The following is a 24,525-nucleotide window of genomic DNA, read 5'->3' on the forward strand; positions in this document are numbered from 1 at the left end:
GTATACTTCTTGCGCAGAGCTGTTGTGAAGGAAGTGAGTTTGTGTTTATCCTGGACCTCCCGCCCTCACCTACCGTCAACCAATCATGTCAATGCGGAGCTATACGGAGGCCTCCGCATTGTTACAAAATTTGGGAGGCACACGGCGATGTGGTACTGAGCTCAATTTGGCCTCTGCGTGCCTCCGGAGGCTCCACAATTGCGTCACACCATCCGCACGGCGCCTCCGACCACATTTTCGGATCAAGCATAAATTGTCTCTAAGCCTTATAGGTGATGGACGGTGTTCAAAGTTCCATTAAGAACAGAGGCAAGAGAGAGAGGCAAGCCTATCAACCACCCAACATGGCAAGCCTATCAACCACCCAACATGGCAAGCCTATCAACCACCCAACATGGCAAGCCTATCAACCACCCAACATGGCAAGCCTATCAACCACCCAACATGGCAAGCCTATCAACCACCCAACATGGCAAGCCTATCAACCACACAACATGGCAAGCCTATCAACCACCCAACATGGCAAGCCTATCAACCACCCAACATGGCAAGCCTATCAACCACCCAACATGGCAAGCCTATCAACCACCCAACATGCTTGGAAGGAGCCTTGACTGTTTCAGAAGCAGGAAGCCTACATTGTTCAATATACAGTAAAGTACCCGGATGTAATCCAGTTAGTCCACCACCAGCTGATCACTATTAGAGAGCCAGGAATGCCCTTATAGAGCATTGCCTTAATCATGTTAGCTTTTCCCCTGGCTTTCTTTCTCCGACTGGTTATGCTGCATACAAAATGCATGTTCTTATCTTAATTTGACATGTTGAAATCAGTTCCTGTAAGAAGCCGTTTGGCGTCAACAGCATTTTTCACTACTAGAATTGTAGACTAGGCTAGGCTCTACGTCTACGTTCAAAAGTAAAAAAAAAAGAAAAACTGAAGTGAAAACGTATTTGTTTGTGAAGTAGGCTAGCTTAAGTGTTGTTTGTGTCATGGTGTGTGTATGTGTGTGTTTAGGCTGACTAGACTAAACAGCCAATCTTTTTGAAGGGACAGCACGGCTCTCTGGGGAACAGAGAGCAGATGGTTTGAAGCATCTCTTTCAGCGCTGCCTTGCCCTACCCTTAAACCAAAGTCAAGGACAAGATGATAAAAGCATTTTCTTCAAGCAGAGGATTTGGTTTTCTTTACGTTCAAACGAATGACAAGGACGTGTGTTTAGGACGGAGAGAGAGCTGTAGAAAGAAAAAAAACAGCCTTAAAATACAAGTAGGCCCTATGGGCCCTGGTCAACAGTAGGTTGAATATAGTGCACTATAAATGGAATAGGGTTCCATTTGGGACAGACACTGCCTATGTGTTCAATGTGACATAATTCACGTAGGCTAAACCTTGACTGCCAAAATGGATCTGTAGCTTTCAGCGGTCGGCAGTCACCTTTCAGACTACGAGTCTGCGGCCCACAAAGACAGGGGAAAATAAACTGTGGCAGTTAATAACAGGCTTAGAACAGAGGAAATTAAACGTCTTGTTGAATCAACCTGACTCAACATCACCCTGTACGGCAGGTAATAGGGTTGGTCCCATTCCAAGTTCTATTCAGCTGGCGCTTACACAGCAAAGTCAAAGGAAAGTGGCTGGTCCGGCTCCCGAAGAGTGACTAACATTATAAACAGGGCATTGTGACATTCTTCGCTTCAAGCGCTCTTGACAAATTGAATTCGAACAAGCGGCTAATGACTGCCCCTCATAGCTAACAGCGACTGATTGCATTTTCTAAGCAATGGCTCACTCTCCCGTCCAAAACGCTGAAATACTGCCTCGGCAGGACAGCTAGCCTATACATTATCCTGATTGTTGTCCTTGACGTGAGGACTGACGTTTGGTGAATGACCAACTTCAATCTTTCTGACACTTGGCTTATCTGTAGTGTGATGTAGGACACTGATGCAACAAGCCTTGAAGGACTATAGAGACTAGACAAGGCAATGTGAATGTAATGTATGCCTGAAAGATAGTGGTGACATAAAGCATGTGATTCCTAAAGTGTTTCTTACTTTAGCAAATTGCCTTAAGTCTGCAGGACACCCTGGCTAAACCTAAGACTGAAATGTAATAGCCTTCCTCTTTTATGTGGTCTCAACCTGAGCTGTTCATTCAAAGGATGTGCTGTGACACAGATCAACACTCATATTGCATGTCATACAGTCCTCTAGTGCTAGGCTACAGTGACTTTGAGTCAGTGACTATTATCACAGAGTGAAATTTAATGTAGAAAAGTACAGGAACGTAAACAGTCTATTGGAAATAACTACCATACTGAGGGAAAGCTATTTGGTTTAGTCAGTAGCTAAAAAACTGAAACTGTTTCACTTGTGGACAGCTGGGAGTAACAATGTACAGTCGTGGTCAAAAGTTTTGAGAATGACACAAGTATTGGTCTTCACAAAGTTTGCTGCTTCAGTGTTTTTAGATATTTTTGTCATATGTTACTATGGTATACTGAAGTATAATTACAAGCATTCTATAAGTGTCAAAGGCTTTTATTGACAATTACATTAAGTTTATGCAAAGAGTCAATATTTACAGTGTTGACCCTTCTTTTTCAAGACCTCTGCAATCCGCCCTGGCATGCTGTCAATTAACTTCTGGGCCACATCCTGACTGATGGCAGCCCATTCTTGCATAATCAATGCTTGGAGTTTGTCAGAATTTGTGGGTTTTTGTTTGTCCACCCGCCTCTTGAGGATTGACCACAAGTTCTCAATGGGATTAAGGTCTGGGGAGTTTCCTGGCCATGGACACAAAATGTCAATGTTTTGTTCCCCGAGCCACTTAGTTATCACTTTTTCCTTATGGCAAGGTGCTCCATCATGCTGGAAAAGGCATTGTTCTTCACCAAACTGTTCTTGGATGGTTAGGAGAAGTTGCTCTCGGAGGATGTGTTGGTACCATTCTTTATTCATGGCTGTGTTCTTAGGCAAAATTGTGAGTGAGCCCACTCCCTTGGCTGAGAAGCAACCCCACACATGAATGGTCTCAGGATGCTTTACTGTTGGCATGACACAGGACTGATTGTAGCGCTAACCTTGTCTTTTCCGGACAAGCATTTTTCCGGATGCCCCAAACAATCGGAAAGGGGATTCATCAAAGAAAATGACTTTACCCCAGTCCTCAGCAGTCCAATCCCTGTACCTTTTGCAGAATATCAGTCTGTCCCTGATGTTTTTCCTGGAGAGAATTGGCTTCCTCGCTGCCCTTCTTGACACCAGGCCATCCTCCAAAAGTCTTTGCCTCACTGTGCGTGCAGATGCACTCACACCTGCCTGCTGCCATTCATGAGCAAGCTCTGCACTGGTGGTGCCCCGATCCCGCAGCTGAATGAACTTTAGTAGATGGTCCTGGCGCTTGCTGGACTTTCTTGGGCGCCCTGAAGCCTTCTTCACAACAATTGAACCTCTCTCCTTTAAGTTCTTGATGGTCCGATAAATGGTTGATTTAGGTGCAATCTTACTAGTAGCAATATCCTTGCCTGTAAAGCCCTTCTTGTGCAAAGCAATGATGACGGCACGTGTTTCCTTGCAGGTAACCATGGTTAACACAGGAAGAACAATGATTTCAAGCACCACCCTCCTTTTAAAGCTTCCAGTCTGTTATTCTAACTCAATCAGCATGACAGAGTGATCTCCAGCCTTGTCCTCATCAACACTCTCACCTGTGTTAACGATAGAATCACTGACATGATGTCAGCTGGTCCTTTTGTGGCAGGGCTGAAATGCAGTGGAAATGTTTTTGGGGGATTAAGTTCATTTTCATGGCAAAGAGGGACTTTGCAATTAATTGTAATTCATCTGATCACTCTTCATAACATTCTGGAGTATATGCAAATTGACATCATAAAAACTGAGGCAGCAGACTTTGTGAAAATTAATATTTGTGTCATTCTCAAAACTTTTGACCACGACTGCACAGTCAGGTGGTTATTGGTTAACAGTAATGCCAACTGTCTGAACGCAGTGAAATGAAATAGCATCAGAGAGTTCTACTAAATTGAGCTTCACAGAAATTGAATTATTATACATCTCTGAAGAGAACTTACCTTGCTTGGGATCCTGAAGGTCTCCACAGGGCTGAGGTCTGCCATGCTCTCCTGTGGGCTTTTCAGACCCTGTCAACAAGAACAAGGATGAAGTTGGTATCTTACAGCAGACAGGTTTAGCTAAATGTATACTGTGTGCAGCAATCAATAGACAAAACGCCCCTTGGCTGAAGTCACACTGGTGAGTTAACTACTACAAGTCAACAACACAGCCAGTCTCTGACTACTAGGTGTTTGTGAAGTGTATGCCACAGACTGACACATAGCTAGTACTGCATATTAGCTAGCTATAGGCAACAAGACACAGATACAGATCTCAATAATGTCTGTAACTGATAGGCCCTGCTATTCATGTAAGCTAGCTAGCTACTAGCAAGCTGACATTATCTTGCTGCAAGTTGAGAACTTCCATATCCATTGTTTTCCCCTTAACGTTACTTGCTGCTGGCTAATGATACACTTCTCAGTCACTCAGAGCACGGCTGTACCTTGCTAGCAAGATAGGTAGCTAACTAACATGTTTCCTCATTCAATGAGACAGCAATCTATATCTTAACTGGGATCTTGTTCTGTGGTTTAAATGGACCAAGATCATCGTTACCAATTATATTGTTATCGGATCAGATGTCAGCTGCAGTGCAAGCTACCTACATGACTAAGCCTGGACTAAACATCTCTTTCAATCTCTATTGATAATGCTTTTGAGTAGGAGTAATCTGTCTCTTGGAAACCGGCCCATTTTGTCATTGTTCAACATTGGGATTGTTCTTCTCCTGTGTCTTTCTTTGCTTTCTGTTTTTATTCTGTTTAGTTTGAATGGATGGTTGTTGAGTAGGACTGTCACCTAACTGAGGATGCATCCCAAAATGGCACCCTATTCCCTATATAGTGCACTACTTATGACTATAGCCCCACTATAGTCCCGCTGGAGACTCATCTCCCTCACTAACTTTAAGCATCAGTTGTCAGAGCACCTTACCGATCACTGCACCTGTACACAGCCCATCTGAAATTAGCCCACCCAACTACCTCATCCCTATATTGTTATTTATTTTGCTCTTTTGCACCCCAGTATCTCTATTTGCACATAATCTCTTGCACATCTAGCATTCCAGTGTTAATACTATTGTAATTATTTTGCACTATAGCCTATTTATTGCCTTACCTCCATAACTTGCTACATTTGCACACACTGTATATATATTTTCTGTTGTATTTTTGACTTTATGATTTTTTTTTACCCCATATGTAACTCTGTGTTGTTTTTATTGCACTGCTTTGCTTTATCTTGGCCAGGTCGCAGTTGTAAATGAGAACCTGTTTTCATGTAAGCTAGCTAGCTACTAGCAAGCTGACATTATCTTGCTGCAAGTTGAGAACTTCCATATCCATTGTTTTCCCCTTAACGTTACTTGCTGCTGGCTAATGATACACTTCTCAGTCACTCAGAGCACGGCTGTACCTTGCTAGCAAGATAGGTAGCTAACTAACATGTTTCCTCATTCAATGAGACAGCAATCTATATCTTAACTGGGATCTTGTTCTGTGGTTTAAATGGACCAAGATCATCGTTACCAATTATATTGTTATCGGATGAGATGTCAGCTGCAGTGCAAGCTACCTACATGACTAAGCCTGGACTAAACATCTCTTTCAATCTCTATTGATAATGCTTTTGAGTAGGAGTAATCTGTCTCTTGGAAACCGGCCCATTTTGTCATTGTTCAACATTGGGATTGTTCTTCTCCTGTGTCTTTCTTTGCTTTCTGTTTTTATTCTGTTTAGTTTGAATGGATGGTTGTTGAGTAGGACTGTCACCTAACTGAGGATGCATCCCAAAATGGCACCCTATTCCCTATATAGTGCACTACTTATGACTATAGCCCCACTATAGTCCCGCTGGAGACTCATCTCCCTCACTAACTTTAAGCATCAGTTGTCAGAGCACCTTACCGATCACTGCACCTGTACACAGCCCATCTGAAATTAGCCCACCCAACTACCTCATCCCTATATTGTTATTTATTTTGCTCTTTTGCACCCCAGTATCTCTATTTGCACATAATCTCTTGCACATCTAGCATTCCAGTGTTAATACTATTGTAATTATTTTGCACTATAGCCTATTTATTGCCTTACCTCCATAACTTGCTACATTTGCACACACTGTATATATATTTTCTGTTGTATTTTTGACTTTATGATTTTTTTTTACCCCATATGTAACTCTGTGTTGTTTTTATTGCACTGCTTTGCTTTATCTTGGCCAGGTCGCAGTTGTAAATGAGAACCTGTTCTCAACTGGCTTACCTGGTTAAATAAAGGTGAAATAAAAAAAATGGACCCTGGTCTAAAGTAGTGCACTATATAGGGAATAGGCGGCAGGTATCTTAGTGGGTAAGAGCGTTGTGCCAGTAACCGAAAGGTCGCTGGTTCTAATCTCAGAGCCGACTAGGTGGAAAATCTGTCTGTGCCCTTGAGCAAGGCACTTAACCCTAATTGCTCCTGTAAGTCGCTCTGGATAAGAGCGTCTGCTAAATGACTCAAATGTAAATGTAATGACTAGCATGCTACGGCTGTGTCAGTGCAAGGCGTTTGACAGGCTTCGGGGACTTTGATCACTTACCTGCCGGGCCATAAGTGACTTTATCTTCTGCATCGTAAAATAAAGTTTTGTCCAACAGATAACCGGTTAATTTGAGATGATAATTCTTTACTGCCAACGATTCAGCTCCTGCTCTCCGCGAGAGAGAGGCCATGTTAGTTATCTATCACGTGATTATTTCTTGCAAGATATGGGAAGGGTAGTTCAATGGGTGCTACAGAGTGTGACGTGACAGCGATTTAAACTACATTTCCCTGCATTTACCTCATGCTGTCAAACCAGTAATTTGTTTATTTTCTATTTCTTGACAGTTTTCCACTAAAAATGTGTGTGAAGTTGTTTATTGAATGCAGTTCCAGCAGAGTAGAAGTGAATGCTAACCCACAGGTTTACAAAAAATATACATGTAATAAACCCTTTATTGAAGATCATGCCATTTCCATTTATTAAAACCACATACTGTACTGTGCCTCCAATGGCTACTGCCATTCCTGTGGCTTTCCAAAATTGTAAAGCAGAAGGTTAACTATACAATTTTACTTCAAGGTGTCTCCTGCAACCTCACCTGAACACAATATATGACAGTAGTAGGCTACTTACTGTAAGTGATGTGGTCTTTTGGATAGAGACACTTGTTATAAGGCTATAAATAGGTGTGTGTGTGTGTGTGTGTGTGTGTGTGTGTGTGTGTGTGTGTGTGTGTGTGTGTGTGTGTGTGTGTGGTAGTAGCCTATCACATAATGTAGCAGGTTGATTATGTAGCCTATCTTCCTACAACTCATTAATGAAGTAGGATAGTAATTAAATTACTATAGGCATGTTTGAAAAATCATGGGGTTAATTGAGGGGTTATTAGAACACATCATCTCAAGCACCAAACACTACTAGGCCTTACTGGTGCAGTAAAGCCTGGTTTAAAACAACACAACCTAACCTAGTTCCTGCTCCTGCTTAATGACACATCTCGCTACAGTATTTCCCTGTCAAATGAAGGCGAGGAGAGGTGCTGCCTCCAGGCACCAGTGTTGTTTGTCATTTAGTTGTATTGAGTGGATCCTCCCGTAAAACATACAGAGAGACAGATGGACTTCCTACCAGAAGCCGACATCATAAAATAAACTCTGAATGCTGAATGCATTTGGTCAATATTATGCCCACAGCAAGCTCTCCAGTACTTTTTAGGGATAAACTAATACAGTTGACACAGCTAAAGGTGTTCTTGCAGTTGGTCTGCTTTTGCCCGAGTCATGAATCTAAATTAAGATTCTCTCTCTCCATCTCGCCCCTCGCCACTCTCTCTCCCTCCCTCTCTCTTCCTCACTCCCTTCCTCCCACACACACACACACACACACACACACACACACACACACACACACACACACACACACACACACACACACACACACACACACACACACACACACACACACACACACACACACACACACACACACACACACACACACACACACACACACACACACAGACTATTCGGGACTAGGAGTCAGCAGGAGCAGATGGAAGGCAGAGTGCCACATGCTGAACCCTCCTTCTGTCACTCCCTCTCTTTAACCAGACCAGACCACGCCACACCACACCAGACCAGAACAGACCTATTTAGACCAGACCACATCAGACCACACCGGACCAGAACAGACCTGATCAAACCTGACCAGAACAGACCAGAACAGACCTGATCAGACCAGGCCTGACCAGACCACACCAGACCAGACCACACTAGACTACACCAGACCTGATCAGACCATACCAGACCTGATCAGACCAGACCTGAACAGACCAGAACAGACTAGAATGGCCAGACCTGATCAGACTAGAACAGACCAGTAACACAATTAAATAGAGCTGCATTCACTACCAGAATAAAGGACAACCTTTCACAACAAAATAAGATTATATTGTTGTCCAACTGAAATTTGACTTCTGTTTTTAACCCAACCCCTCCGAAAGACACACATACATACAGTACCAGTCAAAGGTTTGGACACACCTACTCATTCAAGGGTTTTTCTTTATTTTAACTATTTTCTACATTGTAGAATAATAGTGAAGACATCAAAACTATGAAATAACACATATGGAATCATGTAGTAACCAAAAAAGTGTTAAACAAATTTGAGATTCTTCAAATAGCCACCCTTTGCCTTGATGACAGCTTTGCACACTCTTGGCATTCTCTAAACCAGCTTCACCTGGAATGCTTTTCCAACAGTCATGAAGGAGTTCCCACATATGCTGAGCACTTGTTGGCTGCTGTTCCTTCACTCTGCCGTCTGACTGATCCCAAACCATCTCAATTAGGTTGAGGTAGGGGATTGTGGAGGCCAGGTCATCTGATGCAGCACTCCATCACTCTCTTTCTTGGAAAAATAGTCCTTACACAGCCTGGAGGTGTGTTGGGTCATTGTCCTGTTGAAAAACAAATGATAGCCCAAACCAGATGGAATGGCGTGTCACTGCAGAATGCTGTGGTAGCCATGCTGGTTAAATGTGCCTTGAATTCTAAATAAATCACAGTCACCAGCAAAGCACCCCCACACCATAACACCTCCTCCTCCATGCTTTACGGTGGGAACTACACATGCGGAGATCATCCGTTCACCCACACCGCGTCTCACAAAGACACGGCGGTTTCAACCAAAAATCTCCAATTTGGACTCCGGACCAAAGGACAAATTTCCACCGGTCTAATGTCCATTGCTCGTGTTTCTTGGACCAAGCAGGTCTCTTCTTATTATTGGTGTCCTTTAGTAGTGGTTTCTTTGTAGCAATTCGACCATGAAGGCCTGATTTACACAGTCCCCTCTGAACAGTTGATGTTGAGATATGTGTTTTACTTGAACTCTGTGAAGCATTTACCCCCCTACCTTGTCACAACACAACTGATTGGCTCAAATGCATTAAGAAGGAAAGAAATTCCACAAATGAACATTTAAGAAGGCACACCTGTTAATTGAAATGCATTCCAGGTGACTACCTCATAAAGCTGGTTGAGAGAATGCCAAGAGTGTGCAAAGCTGTCATCAAGGCAAAGGGTGGCTATTTGAAGAATCTCAAATATAAAATATATTTTGATTTGTTTAACACTTTTTTGGTTACTACATGATTCCATATGTGTTATTTCATAGTTTTGATGTCTTCACTATTATTCTACAATGTAAATGTTTTTACAAATAAAGAAAAACCCTTGAATGAGTAGGTGTGTCCAAACTTTTCACTGGTAGTGTAGGTTATGGAGAGGTGCCATACTGGGAGCTAAGTGCCTTGCTCAAGGCAATGGCATGTAGGATTTGATTTCAGCAACCCTCCGGTTGCCAGCACACTTCCTGACAGATTTTTCCCCATCAGCCCTGGGATTTGAACTGGTTACCCTCCTGTTGTTGGCTTACCTCTCTCACCGCTAGGCTAACTGACACCCACCTAAAACCACTAAAGTTATACATTTATGACATTATGGGAGGCAGAAAACATTTATCATATAATGAATTATGGAAAGTTGCTGCTCTATCTGAGTCTAATCAAATTGTTATAAATCTTTATTAAAATACAAAAAGTACATATCTGTAACTGGAAACTGTACAATACTCTGCAGACAGGCAACAGCACATCTGGCATTTCAACCTCCGGTGGAGTGTATTTGACAATGTCGAGATAAAAAATGCTACATTCAGAAAGACCATCAACCGTTTACATGGAAATAAATAGGGCTTATTCAGTAAAACAAAATGTAAGTTCTTGAAAAAAAAATAAGTAATTGCAGTGTACTGTAGAATAGATGTATTTACATGCTGAAAAATTATGTTTGACTAAACAGCCATCAGACAGTATCTCGCATGTAATGTGATAATTAATTCATCCAAATATACTTGCCCACTTCCAGAGAGAGCTTGAATAGCACATTGAATATAAATACATTTTTAAGAGAAAAACATATTCATGAGATCTCAAAGGACACCATTGTACTTTAAATTAAATAAATACAGTATTTTAAAATAGTAAGTAAGACGTGGGAACTGTACCATATGTTCTTGTAGTGTAAATATCTTAGATTCCATTAGATCAATACAGTATATCTTATTGACACATTAAAGCTCATCCATTGATGAATAATGTCCATGGGATTTCAGAGAAGTGCTTGGGACTTTGGTGAAGGTATGTACACTTGTCAGGAGGAAAACCTCACTGGAGTTCATATACAAAATGGTCACAGACTGGGGTGTGTGTCCCAAATAGCACCCTTTTCCCTATGTAGTGCACTACTTTTGACCAGTGCCCATAGTGCATTATATAGAGAATATGGTTCCATTTGGGACTCAGAAAGTATCTTTAATAATATTCTGGTCTCTGGTTAGGCTTCACACTGCTTCAACAGCAGGCTCTGGGTAGCCAGCGTGGGAGTTTCAGGGATGTGCCTGATGACATCATAGATGGTGGTATGCAAATCCTGGACAGACTCCAGGTGTACCAGAGATCTGCTTGATGCCTGGGAAATGAAAACAAACACATTCAGGGACACTACATGTTATAGCAAACAGAGGGGGTGGGAATGGAACCCGGGTCGCACGTGTGAAAGGCAAACAGGCTACGCATTCCACCAATAGCATTAACCCATATGGGGGGGATTGTAACATGGGCTCATTAGCAAGGGTCACTACAATATGAAAGAGGTGTTCCGACAGAAAACTAGGAATTTTGTACCAAGCTGCATTGTTGCAAGACCTACAACATACCTGTGTAGATTCCATTTTCCCAGGTATAGAGACGAATTCATAGATGCCAAAGTCTTCAGTTGCGTCTTCATGACCTGCAAATACAATGTAGTTAATAGTTGATATCTTCACCTGTCTGTGTTCTGTCCTCTCTCCACTTACTTCCTGTTTCCTGTTCCTAGTAGACTATTTGATTTAGTCCCTGTCACTTTTGGTTTGGGGAAAACCAAATACTGCCCCACCATGGTTAAATGTATTGAACTTAGTTCACTAAAGCACAGACGAATCCAACTGAAACGTAAAGAGATTATTAACAAAGCTAATGGACTAATATACCTGTACAAGGTAAACAAGTATGATTACTGTAATTGTTCTATGTTAGTGAAGGGTTTATGAAGAGTATTGTTTGTCTAGGGCTATGTACACGACAGTGCCTGACAACAGGCAGGAATGTAAGGGTATAAGCTATAAAGTAAACAGTGCAGGTGGAGAGGGAGCTTACCTGAACGGTGTGGGCGCTTCTGTTCTGTCAAAGGTCTGCATGGGAGAGGCAAAGAAACTTTAATTAAATCCCTTTACTGCATGTAGGCTAACTAGACAAAGGTGCTTTATTCATGTGTAAGCTGTGATCACTAATGTTCTTACCTGTTATATATGTTCATGAGAACTGTAAAATAAACAGTAGAGGTTTTAAGATGATACTTTTTGCTCTTCATCAATAACAAAAATGATATGGAGAGTCAGAAGACATTATTTTATCCTAGATCCTGTTTCAGTTTGACATAGCATTTGCAGATTATTTACATTTACTGTACGGTGAACAAACTTCAAAATCTAGTGTCTACAGTAGTTGTGTGTGTTCTGTGGTCACAGTTGCTGCTGTCACCCTGAGTCCTTATGAAGATAATCATAACATCTACCTCTCTTGGGACGATGACAGGTCTTTATGAAGTAGACCAGTAACATACAGCCAGTAATGAACAGACAGGACAGAGTGATGCCAGCCAGAGGAGAGAATGAGCTGCTCTCCTGGACATATCTCTCCTTTCCTACAAATAAAAGAGAACAACTCTACATTCAGAATAACATTTCAAAACTTTAGGCAGGGCCGGTTTCCCAGACACACACTAAATGCTACTCATTTGAGAAGAGAGTCCAAGCTGAGAGTAAACTTGTCAACTCAGACCTGGTGGACACAGTATGTTTAGTTTGTTCATTTAATTTTTAGATACTTCTCAATAGGATATGTCATTTGCTATACAGTAGCCAAGATTGTGTGTATGTTTGTCCATTTGGAGACTGAAACCACCTACACATAGAAACTTCACACATGCAGTAAAACGTGGTCAACAATGAGACCAGCTGTTCTTTTTCTCTGTTTACTCTCCCATGGAGCCAGTGGACTTTTACACAGGCCAGGCACTTAGCAACTGAGAAGAAATACGATATTTATGATTCACCATGTGTGGGTGAATTACCTGGTTCTGTTCTAAAGGTACCTTTACTTTGGACTCTCTGCAAGCAAGGCTACTGCTCACATTTAGAAAGTTATACAATATAAACCATTTAGGTTTTAAATGTCGGTTACATTTGGCCCTCTGACATTACGTCTCGTCTTTTCTTCTTCGTGGTCTTCCTGGCATGATAAGGTGCACAGTGTGTACCCAGACCTGATTCCCAGTCCCACCTATGCAATGCCAGCACCCCAGGCCAGTGTGTGTGTGTGTGTGTGTGTGTGTGTGTGTGTGTGTGTGTGTGTGTGTGTGTGTGTGTGTGTGGATGTGTGTGTTCCCAGTCCCTCCTACGTTCCCTCCAGCACCCCAGGTCAGCAGCCCAGTCCAGCTCTACCCACCTGTCCCGAGGCTGGCCACCACCAGGGTAAACTGGGTCTCGTCCTGCTTCTGGGTCACGTTGTTGAAGGCCCTACACAGGAACTCCTCGGCCTGGGCCAGTTTGTATGACGTGACCTCCAGGCGCAGTCCCACAGTGATGACCTCAGTGGCATTGTTGGTCTTGGAGATCCACATACAGCTGTTGGGAGGGTTGGAGTCGGCCTGACAGTTGAAGAACACCAGCTCACCAGGGTTCACTGTGAAGACCTCCCCGGTCCTCAGGCCATGGTCAGACTTTACAGCCAGGTTGTAAGGGCCATCTGGAAGATATCAGAGGGGTTCATACTGTCACAAACCAGCCCTCTGGGAACACTATGATCAACTTCAAACTCTATTGGGACTGTGGCAGCTAAGATAAATTGTTTTATTATCAATAATTCAGAATCTCATTAACTGACCAAACATGTCGTCCTATTGTAAGGCTGCTTTTGGCTCTTCATCACTAAAATTCAAAAGGCGCTCGCACATTTGAGCTATCTTTGTTGCAGGTGCATGGTAACATGAGAAAAAGAAGAAACCCACACACTGCCCTTGCTAGTATCACTGCTCTTTATTAAGCTTTACGCCACTACAAATCAGGTTTCAAGACATAGCGTGGTTTCACTGCTACAGGGACTAGTAGTAGATTTAGCCACGAATGTGTTGGTCATTTTCTGAAGTCCAGGTCTTCTCACGTCCTTTAGCCAAACAGGTGGCAATTACTGTATTTGCATTTATTTTTGTTATCAGTGTGTTAGCTTGAAGCAAGGCCATATGGCCTCTCAAACATTCAGGTTCTAGCGAAGGCGGTTTCCCATTGTAAAATGGCTGTCATATATTGAAAACAAAGCTGACATTAGCGCTGTGTGCCTCAGTTGCTAGGATATGCTACTAGTCACTGTGGTCTTCATATTGGCTTGCACATCGAGTTTGTTGATATGAAACCAAACTGGATGCATTAGACGGGGCCTATAATGAAATCTCAAATCCTCAGAAATGACAATGGCAATGTGATACTGAAATGTCTTAGGGAAGTGCTTCTCAAAGTGGGGCCTAGGGACCATTGGGGTCCTCCTTAGTAAGACGAAGAATAACCATGTATCAACGAAATAATAATAATAATAATAATATGCCATTTAGCAGACGCTTTTATCCAAAGCGACTTACAGTCATACATCTGTATATTATCAGTAATTATCTTCTCTCAGTTTCTACCCGTCTCTGCAATCCCAACTTGAAGTGTGTTGTCAGCAGCCATCAACATAACAGAATAATGTATATAATTGTAGCCCTTTGTTGATAAAAATCTCCAACAATCTCCAAACCTGCCACGACCAGCCTGGTTTCATTAACCCAACAGTGTCACGATAGCAATACGGCAATGATAGTATCGCCACAGGACAGTGGACCTCTGTCAGACATGCAAATTTGATATGGTTTGGATTTACATACTGGGATTACTCATAGAAGGCCAGGAGGATGTATTTACACTTCTTTAAAATGGGGACAATACAGTACGGAAAGTTGCCATTCATTTTCCTTCCCCAACCAAGCTCTGTGGTGTGCTGTTTTAGACAGACCAAGAGTGGTGTGCTGTTTTAGACAGACCAACAGTGGTGTGCTGTTTTAGACAGACCTACAGTGGTGTGCTGTTTTAGACAGACCAAGAGTGGTGTGCTGTTTTAGACAGACCTACAGTGGTGTGCTGTTTTAGACAGACCTACAGTGGTGTGCTGTTTTAGACAGACCTACAGTGGTGTGCTGTTTTAGACAGACTAACATTGGTGTGCTGTTTTAGAAAGACCTACAGTGGTGTGCCGTTTTAGATAGACCTACAGTGGTGTGCTGTTTTAGACAGACCTACAGTGGTGTGCTGTTTTAGACAGACCAACAGTGGTGTGCTGTTTTAGACAGACCTACAGTGGTGTGCTGTTTTAGACAGACCTACAGTGGTGTGCTGTTTTAGACAGACCTACAGTGGTGTGCTGTTTTAGACAGACCTACAGTGGTGTGGTGTTTTAGACAGACTAACAGTGGTGTGCTGTTTTAGACAGACCAAGAGTGGTGTGCTGTTTTAGACAGACCTACAGTGGTGTGCTGTTTTAGACAGACTAACAGTGGTGTGCTGTTTTAGACAGACCAAGAGTGGTGTGCTGTTTTAGACAGACCTACAGTGGTGTGCTGTTTTAGACAGACTAACAGTGGTGTGCTGTTTTAGACAGACCAAGAGTGGTGTGCTGTTTTAGACAGACCTACAGTGGTGTGCTGTTTTAGACAGACCTACAGTGGTGTGCTGTTTTAGACAGACCTACAGTGGTGTGCTGTTTTAAACAGACTAACAGTGGTGTGCTGTTTTAGACAGACTAACAGTGGTGTGCTGTTTTAGACAGACCAAGAGTGGTGTGCTATTTTAGACAGACCTACAGTGGTGTGCTGTTTTAGACAGACCTACAGTGGTGTGCTGTTTTAAACAGACAAAGAGTGGTGTGCTGTTTTAGACAGACCTACAGTGGTGTGCTGTTTTAGACAGACCTACAGTGGTGTGCTGTTTTAGACATGACCTACAGTGGTGTGCTGTTTTAGACAGACCTACAGTACTTACAGAATACACTGAGGTCCAGTGTGTGGCTCTGTCTCTGGCTGATGTGGTTCCTGGCTAGGCAGTGGTACTGTCCAATGTCCTTCTTCCTCACAGGGCTTATCACCAGAGTAGAGTTATTGTGGGAGAACTGATGGCGATCACTAGCATCTAGGGGCATGTTGTTCCTCAGCCACTGGTACTGGACCCTGGTCCCATTCTCCACCCAGCAGGTCCACGTCACGTTCTCCTTGTCCTCAATGACTGTAGAAGATGGGGTCTTCTGGATAACAGGGGTGGACACAGGTACTGGAGAAGGGGAGAGATGGAACAGTGAGAATACTGATGATGAAAGGAACAGTACTGTAATGCAGGCCATTAAACAACTTAAGGGAAAGGTCTGTAAGTCTTTCCAAGTACATGGGAATTGTATTGATGCAGCCAGGCAGAAATGTTCCATACATGCATCATTCCACAATGATCAGCCTATGTACACAACAGATATAAGACGTATAGCTAGTCAATCAACGAAGCTAACATAGAGTATGACACAAGATTCCCTGGTGTCCACCACTAACTCACCATCTACGGTGACATGGATGGTCCTCTCAACCCTGACAAGCTCCTGTCTCTGGGGGAAGTGGATGTCCAGGTCCAGGTGATAGTCCCCTTCCGCCGCCTTGTCCAGCCTGGGGATCAGGAGAGAGGCATTGGGGGGCTGGAAGGAGAAGCGGTTCCTGTGTCTCATCGAGGCCACCATGATGGCTGAATGGTTGTGGAAGGTCACCAGGAGGGTTTTGGGGCCCCCCGGCCGGGTCTGGTACCAGCTGCCCTGGATCTCAACATCCTTATTTTGGAAGTGAGTCTCCACGGAGAGGAGGAGGGACTTCCCTTTGACGCCATGGAGCACGGCCGGAACATGGACGAACTCTGAGTTTACTTCTGAAGGGGGAGGTAAGGAACGTGTGAGAGAGAGCATTATAGAGCAGGTAAGGAAGGGGTGAGAGAGGGAGGTATAGAGGAGGTAAGGAAGGGGTGAGAGAGAGCATTATAGAGCAGGTAAGGAAGGGGTGAGAGAGAGAGGTATAGAGCAGGTAAGGAAGGGGTGAGAGAGAGCATTATAGAGCAGGTAAGGAAGGGGTGAGAGAGGGAGGTATAGAGGAGGTAAGGAAGGGGTGAGAGAGAGAGGTATAGAGCAGGTAAGGAAGGGGTGAGAGAGAGAGGTATAGAGCAGGTAAGGAAGGGGTGAGAGAGAGCATTATAGAGCAGGTAAGGAAGGGGTGAGAGAGAGAGGTATAGAGCAGGTAAGGAAGGGGTGAGAGAGAGCATTATAGAGCAGGTAAGGAAGGGGTGAGAGAGGGAGGTATAGATGAGGTAAGGAGAGAGAGAGGGAGGTATAGAGAGAGAAAGAGAGAAAGTTTTAACAAATTAGTCTCAGAGGGTGGACTCTATCACACTAATAACAAATGCAACGTTTCTAGTTTGTGTACCTGTTCATGTGTTGGGCCACTGTGTTTTCTACCTTAAAGCCTGCAATGTTTCTCATTAGAGGAGGCCTGGCTGATTAGCCTTCCACTATAGATGTACCTAGTGTTATATGTTTCTGGGGGGGGGAGTTGTGTAAACATGTCACACATGAAGGTGCTGGTGCATACAAAACAGGTTTATAAAGCGTTTCAGAGTAAGAGTGCTGATCAAGGATCAGTTTTGCCTTTTCGATCATAATGAATAAGATTGTGCACTCCTGCTCCCAGATGCTTTATGAATAAGATCCCTGATCTTTTAATGAACATGAAAAGTAAAGATGGCAGTCTACAGCCTGTGCAGATTTATTTTCATTCTGCGCTTCTTAGAGCAGAAAGAGTTTGTTAGACTGAGATACCCTCCTATGTTTACATGATTGACACATCTGTGGCATGCTATCATTCCATTTACTTTATCCAGAACTCTGTCCTGAGGAAAGCAAATATTAACCCAATTCTTAGAGCCAATGACAAGCCTCATGTCTTGTTACTACTAACTGGTATTAAAGCAAACATCTTTACGCTGTATGATGCAGCCGTTGAATATTGTACACCTACTTTGCTCTGTTAACGTTACGGTAGCAAGCAGTTCCCATGAGGATTTTGCACACTGATAACTGACAGAAAAACAATCATCTTTGTGGTACGACATCCAATAGGGCAGGGTTCTTCAATTCCGGTCCTGGAGGGCCGAAACACTTCTGTTTTTTATTTCTACCTGGTAGTTAATTGCACTCACCTGGTGTCCCAGGTCTGAATTAGCCCCTGATTAGAAGGAGAGGATGAAAAACAGAGGTGTTTCGGCCCTCCAGGACTGGAATTGAAGAACCCTGCAATAGGGAATGGACTATGTTCGTGAACTGCCATTTCCTGTCATTGGGTTTGGTGTCTTCCACATTGTCTTTCTTTCTCAAAGTAACAAACGGAAAGTTTTGCAGATATTTTGCCAATGGCAGGGTTGGGTTTCTATGATCAGGAAGAGACTAGGTGATGTCATACTGTAAGTGTGTTGTTGCAGCTCAGATTAAGCAGCAGCAGGCAGGTAGCTAGGCGGTATACAGGTAAATACACTCACCCCCCCCCCTTCTCTTTCTCTTTCTCCACCTCCCTCTCCCTCTCTCTCCCCGCTCCCTCCCTCTCCCTCTCTCTCCCCGCTCCCGTATCACTTTCTCTCCCTTTCTGTTTCTACACCCTCTGTCTTTTATCCCCCTCTCCCTCCCTCCCTCCCTCCCTCCCTCCCTCCCTCCCTCCCTCCCTCCCTCCCTCCCTCCCTCTCTGTCTCTGTCTCTCCCTCCCCCTCCCTCCCTCTTTCTTGCCCCTCACCCCACCCCTCTCTCTTCCTCCCCCACCTCTCTCTCCCTCCCTCCCTCCTTCCCCCTTCCTCCCCTCACCTCCATCCCTTCTCTCCCCCTCCCTCCCACCCTCTCTCTCTCCCTCTCTCTCCCTCCTGTGGACGTCACTGTTGTTCATCACAATAGATTAACTGTGTGCCTGGTGTTATGTCCTAAACTTCAACAATACAACAGCCTCCCCCCATCCATGTCACACTCCGAGTGGCCTGCAGGCCACGGGTAGCAGCTTGGCCATCACTGGGAGTGTATGTGTGTGTGTGTGTGTGTGTGTGTGTGTGTGTGTGTGTGTGTGTGTGTGTGTGTGTGTGTGTGTGTGTGTGTGTGTGTGTGTGTGTGTGTGTGTGTGTGTGTGTGTGTGTGTGTGTGTGTGTGTGTGTGTGTGTGTGTGTGTGTGTGTGTGTGTGTGTGTGTGTGTGTGTGTGTGTGTGTGTGTGGTGTGTGTGTGTGTGTGTGTGTGTGTGTGCCTGTCTGTGTTTACTGTTTTTACTCCAGCAGAAGGTCTAGGAAGGCCTGTTGAATCAAACTGGTCTCAGAGCATTTTGTATTATTCTGTACGCAAATCCAAGACACTCCATTTCGTATGGTATGTTACGAATTACAATTCGTATGATACTGTATGTTACGAATTGCAATTCGTACAATATGTTAAGAATTTGCTAAACTTATGATGTTGTGAATTCCAAGAATCTTGAAAAAACGTATACTTAAAAACTGTAAATCAACCAATCCTCCATCGTTAACATAATGGAAAGGTCAAATGCTTTATTGTCTAAATGTTGAAAGTGCATGGGCAACGAATAGAAACCAAATGGTGCAGTTTGAAGCCATGGGACGGAGAGTGATGCGAGCCCTGGAGATGGGGGTGTGAGCAGGTGGGTCTGGGCAGGTGTGATGACGTTGATGTTTGTGTGCATCTGTATGCTTTCGTTTGTATGTGCATGTTTTCTATTGTAAAAAAATGTATCGTACCAAAACATTTTTACAAATTCAAACTTGTTGTGACTAATGTTAGCTGGGTGGCTAGGTGGCTAACGTTAGCTCTAAGAGTTAGGGGTTAAGGTTAGGAGTTAGGTTAAAGGGTTAAGGTTAGGGTTAGGAGTTAGGTTAAAGAGTTGAAGTTAGGGTTAGGGTTAGGGGAAGGGTTAGCTAACATGCTAAGTAGTTGCAAAGTAGCTCAAAAGTTGCTAATCAGCTAAAATGCTAAAGTTGTTCATGATGAAATTTGAACACACAACCTTTGGGTTGCTAGACATTCGCATTATATGCCCAACCAACCACCCTCCTTTAATTTTTGCCTTAAAAGTAACATTCTATCTTATGTAACCATACCAAATCGTTCACAAACATTGGCACATTTTAAGATCCGATGACAGTATTGGTAATGTGTTTTCGGACCCTCCCTTGGTCGTATTCTCGCGGGGCAGAGGTAAACTCTGATTTACCACCACAAAATACCTCTAACGTCTCCTTGCGCCTCTACTGGATCGAAACTACAAGTGTAATGGCTGTGCTCAATGCAATGGCACTTACAAATGTAGATCCTTCAAACACCCCCAAACAGGAAAGCCGATCCCAATGAAAGGTGTTATCACGTACTCCACTAAGGCAGTTATTTATCTATAACTTATCCCTGTGGTAAACCTTATGTGGGCAAAACGAAGCGCAAACTAAAACTACGAATCTCTGAACATCGTAGCACCATTAGGTTCAGACACTCGACGTACCCAGTTGCGGCCCACTTTTTGGAAGTGTACCACTATATTTTGTCCCTTAGCTATATTGGCATCGAACACATCACCCTCCCTAGGAGAGGGGGTGACCTCGACAATTTATTGTTAACGTGAGAGGCCGCCTGGATCTTTAATTTAAAGACCATTGCATGCACACTTCGGTCTCAACGTAGAGTTTGATCTGAAGCCATTCTTGTGATTATTGTGTTTTTGCTATCCATTGTAAATAATGTTTGTAGGCCTATGTAGCCAAATTGTATTTCTGATCGTATGTTATCCATTCATGATTTGTATATGTTCTATTTATATCTGTAAATCAACCAATGAAATCAAGCCACAGCCGGCCATGATTACAGACACCTGTGTGTCCTTTGAAACTATATAAACTAGTGACCTGCAGTGTTTGTCATTATACAAAATGTTGGCTATAGAATGATTGCATCTGAGCTCCTAGAGTGTGCGGCTCTCCTTTTCTTTTCCAACTATACCTAACGTAACATATACTGTGTCCCGGATTTATGTTTACTACAGTATGTTACGTCTAGTCTATGAGACTAGTCTGCTTGATAATAAGCAGGACAAGAGTGTGCTGAACCCACTGCTGCCACTGTTGTCTCTAAACAAGCCCGGGATTGTTGGGTTGATAAGAGCAGGGGTGAAAGTAAGCTAGTACAGTCCGGTACGACGTCCTGGCAAAATAAATAGTGGGGTATACGCCTTAATGGTAAAACGTGAGCCCATCACAATAATTAACACAAAATGCCTGGAAAACTATAGGCTATTACACCATAATTTAACGTTACCGCACACAGAAAGCAGTGGATGCATAAATTCAGGCTACAGGAGTAAGGCCTACACATGAAGGTGTTTTGTAACAGATGTCTCTTTCCATTCATCAAATTGCGGGTGCACAGTGCACTGTTTGGATGCTGGAATAATCTTTGGAGTGGACTAACATGCACGGGTAGCCTAGCTTTAATGAAGTGATTGAAGTGATTGTTAGACAATCAGATGAAAACATCATGACTGGTTGTGTTTATGCCACATTAAAAGGTAATACATGTTAAATGAAGGATTGCATGTGGTCCTCTGTAGCTCAGCTGGTAGAGCACGGCGCTTGTAACGCCAAGGTAGTGGGTTTGATCCCCGGGACCACCCATACACAAAACATGTATGCACGCATGACTGTAAGTCGCTTTGGATAAAAGCGTCTGCTAAATGGCATATTATATTAAAGGTGATATGTCCAATCTTTACTAGGCCTAGTCTACTATGCCCACAGAGATCATATGAAATTAATAGGGATACAAGATGTCATTCTATGATTAGGCTACACCTAGGCTGTAACAGAAAAATTGTGCAGATGCTTGGGTGTCCCGTACCGGTAAGACATCTACTTTCACCACTGGATAAGAGACAGTGGACATTACTGAGACAACGGGCTCTGAGGAGGTGAGGGGATGTATTCACTGACACACACACACACACACACTCGTAAACACACACTCCGCCCGTTGACACCTCTGTTTGGATCCCAAATAAAGGCCACCAGCACCATTGGCCAGCTGAATGCTGCTGGTACACCACAATCAAGTGTCCCCCTCCTCCTTCCTTGATTACACAAACAAGACCTTTCAAGTGAAGTTGATCACACTAACAGTCTCTGAAGTGAACTATATTGTTGTGTTAGGGCATCAGGGGGTGGTCTTATCTGGTCATGTGACATTGGTTGGATATCTGTTATCATCAGCAGGGACGACTGGCCATAGGGCAATTCTGGCAAATGCCAGATGGACTGAACCATCTAAATTGCCCCCCCGTCCCCCGTCCCCCGTCCCTGATTAGACAGACTCCAAGCTAAGTCAGCAGAGACCTCGTTGATGAACTCTTTCCAGTGTGTCATTCCTGCCTCTTCTGCTTACTACAGAAATGCTAAAATCCCCCTCATTACGACCATAAAGGTCAAACCAAAAAACCCATATGAACACATGCAATCAGATCATAAATATCGGTAGCTACTGCAATCTAACATACCTACATAGTAACAACTTAGTCAACCACCATAGAATCATCATGGACCAACACGGACATCAACGCTTTGCAATAACACACATGCATATATCTGTCCTATACACTATGATTAAATAAGTACCATTCTATTATGTGCGTAATAACTGATCAAATCAAATACAGTCTAATGGCTCGATCATGATCAAACTAATGAAAGATAATTGTCAATGTTGATGTTGATGTGGGACCATAAAAGCAACGCTTTTAGTTACACTCGCAAAACATTTAATGAATTTCTCCTGAAATTACATTCAATAAACATGTGTTTTTCTTCTTCCTCTTACCTGAGTGAGTAAATAGTGCAGTGTAGAAACACAGAGCGACAAAGGTCCTTCTTCCAGGGGCCTCCATTAGTGCATCCTATATCCTCTGAGGAGTTGTCTGCTCTGGCTTGAGACTGTGACAGTGAGGGAGGGAGGGAGGGAGGGAGGGAGGGAGGGAGGGAGGGAGGGAGGGAGGGAGGGAGGGAGGGAGGGGAACATAACTGGTGGTGACAACATTTGCCAGGGAAATAAGCCAGCAGCACAGGCCCCTCCCATGTGACTCGAGTGGGAGAGGTAGCCTACACCTGACAGGCACAGGAACAGCATGGCCGCCACACCTTGTGCCTGGTCATGGCTAGACATTGAAACAGCTTCTGTCAAATTGTTTGCATTTTAGCTAACCCTAACTATTTTCCTAACCTAAACCTAATTCTCCTAAACTGCTACGTTAATTCTGCTAACCTGCTGCATAAGTTCGCCTAGAAAGTCAATTCTGGTCAATTCTGACATAAGCTGTATACTATCTAGTCAAAATGTAATGTAAATGTATCTTTGTGCCTGTATTTCACTAAGCCTGAGGGTCACAGGCACAAGGATTTACATTACATGTTGGTCATTTAGCAGACACTCTTATCCAGCACGACTTGTACTAAGGTAGGTGAGACAACCATATACTGCAGTCATTGCAAGTGAAACCTTCCACAAAAAAAGCAGCTGTTAGTGAAATCTGTGCTATTAAAATAAAAATGTGAGTGTTAGTTTAGATATGGGCTTAGCGACACAGAGAAAGATAGGTTTGACTGTAAGAGAATAGAGATGGTAGCTAAAGGTTGAGAATGTAATTTAGGTGGTAAAGACATGTCCGTGTAGACAAGGGGAGGACAATGCAGGAGGAGGATGAAAAATAAGTGTTTATAGCCAGCAGGCACAGACTGTCACAGGCTGTCACATTTATACACTCTGAAATATCAAATGAGTGACATACAGAAAGAGAGAGAGAGAGAGAGAGAGAGAGAGAGAGAGAGAGAGAGAGAGAGAGAGAGAGAGAGAGAGAGAGAGAGAGAGAGAGAGAGAGAGAGAGAGAGAGAGAGAGAATAATTTTATCTGTCTGTCACACAGCTGAACTGTGCTATACTGTTTCTCGTTACACTTACGGTAACTACGCGACTAAAACAGGCAATCGTTTTCTGCATGGTCATTCTAAAAGGTTTTAGCGCAGATCTCCAGATGACCACATGATGATGCCATGAAAAAGGACATTGTTTACAGACAGACAGTGTCAACGTGTTTCACTGTGGAGTAGCTGAGTGACAGCGCTATTGTGACAACTGAATGTAGTGAAGTTCATTTGGTGAAATGTTCCATGATCACATGACCATCACCATGATGAAATGTTGAGCAACAGAAAGACAATGAAACAACTCATTCACTTTTGTAGCTATACTCTCTATTTACATACATATTATAAGTTAATTCATGAAGACCCAAATTGGATATCTAAGCTACAAATAAAAATAAAAACAACATCCCAGTGTAAATGCTAGCTGTCCCACTTTCCAGCTCAAAATAGTCTGTAAGCATTGATAATATGTATGGCTGAATGCCCAATTCTAATCAAATCAAACTTAATTTATATAGCACATTTCTTACAGAGGATGCATTTCAAGTGCTTAACAAATAAAACAAAACTTAAACTAAGGTAGGT

General features: G+C 43.2%; 2 protein-coding genes across 2 annotated transcripts in view; both read right to left on the reverse strand.

The window, feature by feature from the left end:
- Window positions 1–6,858, reverse strand: part of LOC121586746 (syndetin-like) — a 291,135-nt gene extending 284,277 nt beyond the window's left edge. Inside the window, exons 1-2 of the mRNA XM_041903695.2 lie at window positions 6,727–6,858; window positions 4,101–4,169 (exon numbers count right to left, since the gene is read on the reverse strand). Of these exons, the coding sequence (XP_041759629.2) occupies window positions 4,101–4,169; window positions 6,727–6,759 (102 nt within the window). The 5' untranslated portion in view covers window positions 6,760–6,858. The remainder of the gene's footprint in view (window positions 1–4,100; window positions 4,170–6,726) is intronic.
- Window positions 6,859–10,231: 3,373 nt separating this feature from the next.
- On the reverse strand, window positions 10,232–22,925 carry LOC121586745 (HEPACAM family member 2). Its single transcript, XM_041903694.2, has 9 exons — window positions 22,842–22,925; window positions 16,465–16,824; window positions 15,907–16,191; window positions 13,286–13,585; window positions 12,354–12,482; window positions 12,079–12,100; window positions 11,936–11,970; window positions 11,455–11,528; window positions 10,232–11,207 (listed from the first exon to the last, which is right to left on the reverse strand). Exons 1-9 carry the CDS (start codon window positions 22,906–22,908, stop codon window positions 11,073–11,075), a joined length of 1,407 nt encoding a protein of 468 aa, XP_041759628.1. The 5' UTR covers window positions 22,909–22,925; the 3' UTR covers window positions 10,232–11,072.
- Between the last annotated feature and the right edge of the window lie 1,600 nt (window positions 22,926–24,525).

The sequence above is a fragment of the Coregonus clupeaformis genome, chromosome 17, assembly GCF_020615455.1.
Source record: "Coregonus clupeaformis isolate EN_2021a chromosome 17, ASM2061545v1, whole genome shotgun sequence".
Taxonomy (NCBI): Eukaryota; Metazoa; Chordata; class Actinopteri; order Salmoniformes; family Salmonidae; genus Coregonus; species Coregonus clupeaformis.

Bases quoted from the DNA above. Each gene is read 5' to 3' on its own strand.
- LOC121586745 (XM_041903694.2), bottom strand. From the start codon at position 22,908: ATGGAGGCCCCTGGAAGAAGGACCTTTGTCGCTCTGTGTTTCTACACT. The intron at 13,586-15,906 runs GTAAGTACTGTA...GATATCTTCCAG, and splicing joins ACTGGACCTCAGTGTATTCT to ATGGCCCTTACAACCTGGCT. The intron at 11,529-11,935 runs GTAAGCTCCCTC...TTGTATTTGCAG, and splicing joins GAAGCGCCCACACCGTTCAG to GTCATGAAGACGCAACTGAA.